Below are 2,500 nucleotides of genomic sequence, written 5' to 3'. Positions count from 1 at the left end.
GAGAGAGTGAGAGAGATAAAAGAAAGAAAGAGAGAAAGAGAAATAGAAAAATAGTTATATTAATAGGCACATATACAAGCACATAGGTAGCTGATAGGTTAACAGAAAAATTGAAAGAAAGGAAGATCCAAAATATATAAACAGATAAGATGAGTGGATAGACAGCCAGATAGGTAAATAGAGAAACATATTGATAAACGCATAGGTATAAGTGTATATGTATATATGTGTGTATACATGTGTATATATACGGTAGAAAAAAAACACACACTCTAATAGATAACTAGACACATAAATCGATAATCAGACAAAAAAAAAAGACCCCCCCCAAAAAAAAAAACTAAACAGAAAGCTCTACAAACAAATAACCAAACACACGAGCAGACAAACAGACATACGAACAAACAAACAGACCAGAGAGAGCAAACAATCAGACCAGAGAGAGCAAACAAACAGACCAGAGAGAGCAAACAAACAGACCAGAGAGAGCAAACAAACAGACCAGAGAGAGCAAACAAACAGACCAGAGAGAGCAAACAAACAGACCAGAGAGAGCAAACAAACAGACATACGAACAAACAAACAGACCAGAGAGAGCAAACAAACAGACCAGAGAGAGCAAACAAACAGACCAGAGAGAGCAAACAAACAGACCAGAGAGAGCAAACAAACAGACCAGAGAGAGCAAACAAACAGACCAGAGAGAGCAAACAAACAGACCAGAGAGAGCAAACAAACAGACCAGAGAGAGCAAACAATCAGACCAGAGAGAGCAAACAAACAGACCAGAGAGAGCAAACAAACAGACCAGAGAGAGCAAACAATCAGACCAGAGAGAGCAAACAAACAGACCAGAGAGAGCAAACAAACAGACCAGAGAGAGCAAACAAACAGACCAGAGAGAGCAAACAATCAGACCAGAGAGAGCAAACAAACAGACCAGAGAGAGCAAACAAACAGACCAGAGAGAGCAAACAAACAGACATACGAACAAACAAACAGACCAGAGAGAGCAAACAAACAGACCAGAGAGAGCAAACAAACAGACCAGAGAGAGCAAACAAACAGACCAGAGAGAGCAAACAAACAGACCAGAGAGAGCAAACAAACAGACCAGAGAGAGCAAACAAACAGACCAGAGAGAGCAAACAAACAGACCAGAGAGAGCAAACAATCAGACCAGAGAGAGCAAACAAACAGACCAGAGAGAGCAAACAAACAGACCAGAGAGAGCAAACAATCAGACCAGAGAGAGCAAACAAACAGACCAGAGAGAGCAAACAAACAGACCAGAGAGAGCAAACAAACAGACCAGAGAGAGCAGACAAACAGACATACGAACAAACAAACAGACCAGACAGAACAAACAAACAGACCAGAGAGAGCAGACAAACAGACATACGAACAAACAAACAGACCAGAGAGAGCAAACAAACAAGAGAACAACCGCAAACACTTTACCGAGAAAAGTGGAGTTCGAGTAATCCCCGAGCGGCCAGTCGTCCTCCCGCGCCGACCCGCTTGCGTTCAGCGCGTCTGTCAGGTTGACGGGCCATTCCACTGCTCCTCCGATGTCGCCTGGCATGTCGGCGGCGGCGGCGGCGGCGGAGGCTTCCCGGGAACGAGACTTTGAGCGGTGGTGGTGGTTGGTGGAGGGGGGGAGGGGGGGGGGGGGATGATGGTGGTGGGGGTTGGTGGTGATGGTGGTGATGATAATGATAATAATGATGATGATGATAATAATAATAATAATAACAATGATGATAATGATAAGAACAATAATAATAATAATAATAATAATACCTATCATAATAACAATAATAACTATCATAATAATAATAATAACAACAATACTAATGATAATGATAGCAATATTAATAATAACGATAATGAAGACAGTGATGGTAATTATCATGATAATCATAATGAATGTAATAGTAATCAAAAAGATAACAATGATAACAGATAACAGCTGATATTGATATTGCAACCACAACTGCAACGAGTACGAATCATGATACTGATAAGGATAACATTAATAACACCGATTATAACAAATTATGAAAATAACAAAGATAATGATTACAACACCATCATTAAAGAATAGCCTTAACAATTACAATGATAATCTTTATATTAAATAAATAAATAAATGAATAACGATAAGAATTTCAAAAAATAGAAAAAAAAATAGAATAGAATGTGTAATATTCATAATGAATAAAAATCATAATGAAAAACAATGATGTTTATAAATACGACAAATGACAGAGATCAAAGGCATAGTAATTAACAACATCGTAGTTATCTAACCGACCACTTTTTATTTACTAACACTACATATTATGAAAATGATAATAATAGTAATATGGAAATGGCGATAATAAAACGTTAATGATAATGATAATAATGATAAAGAAAATGATAATAGTAATAATATGGAAATGACGATAGTAAAAAGATAATGATGATGATAATGATGATAATGATAGTAATAATA

At 37.4% G+C, this 2,500-nt stretch overlaps 1 protein-coding gene across 1 annotated transcript in view; it reads right to left on the bottom strand.

The window, feature by feature from the left end:
• The window catches only part of LOC122260472 (popeye domain-containing protein 3), a 10,113-nt gene that overhangs the window by 5,087 nt on the left and 2,526 nt on the right, over positions 1 to 2,500 (bottom strand). Inside the window, exon 2 of the mRNA XM_043027755.2 lies at positions 1,462 to 1,611. Coding sequence (XP_042883689.2) covers positions 1,462 to 1,585 — 124 coding nt within the window. The 5' untranslated portion in view covers positions 1,586 to 1,611. The remainder of the gene's footprint in view (positions 1 to 1,461; positions 1,612 to 2,500) is intronic.

This window comes from Penaeus japonicus, unplaced genomic scaffold (genome assembly GCF_977035675.1).
Source record: "Penaeus japonicus unplaced genomic scaffold, GWHDUDI00000001_assembly GWHDUDI00000004, whole genome shotgun sequence".
Lineage (NCBI taxonomy): Eukaryota > Metazoa > Arthropoda > Malacostraca > Decapoda > Penaeidae > Penaeus > Penaeus japonicus.
Note: the sequence above shows the minus strand (reverse complement) of the source record. Positions and strands in the feature narration are given on the sequence as shown.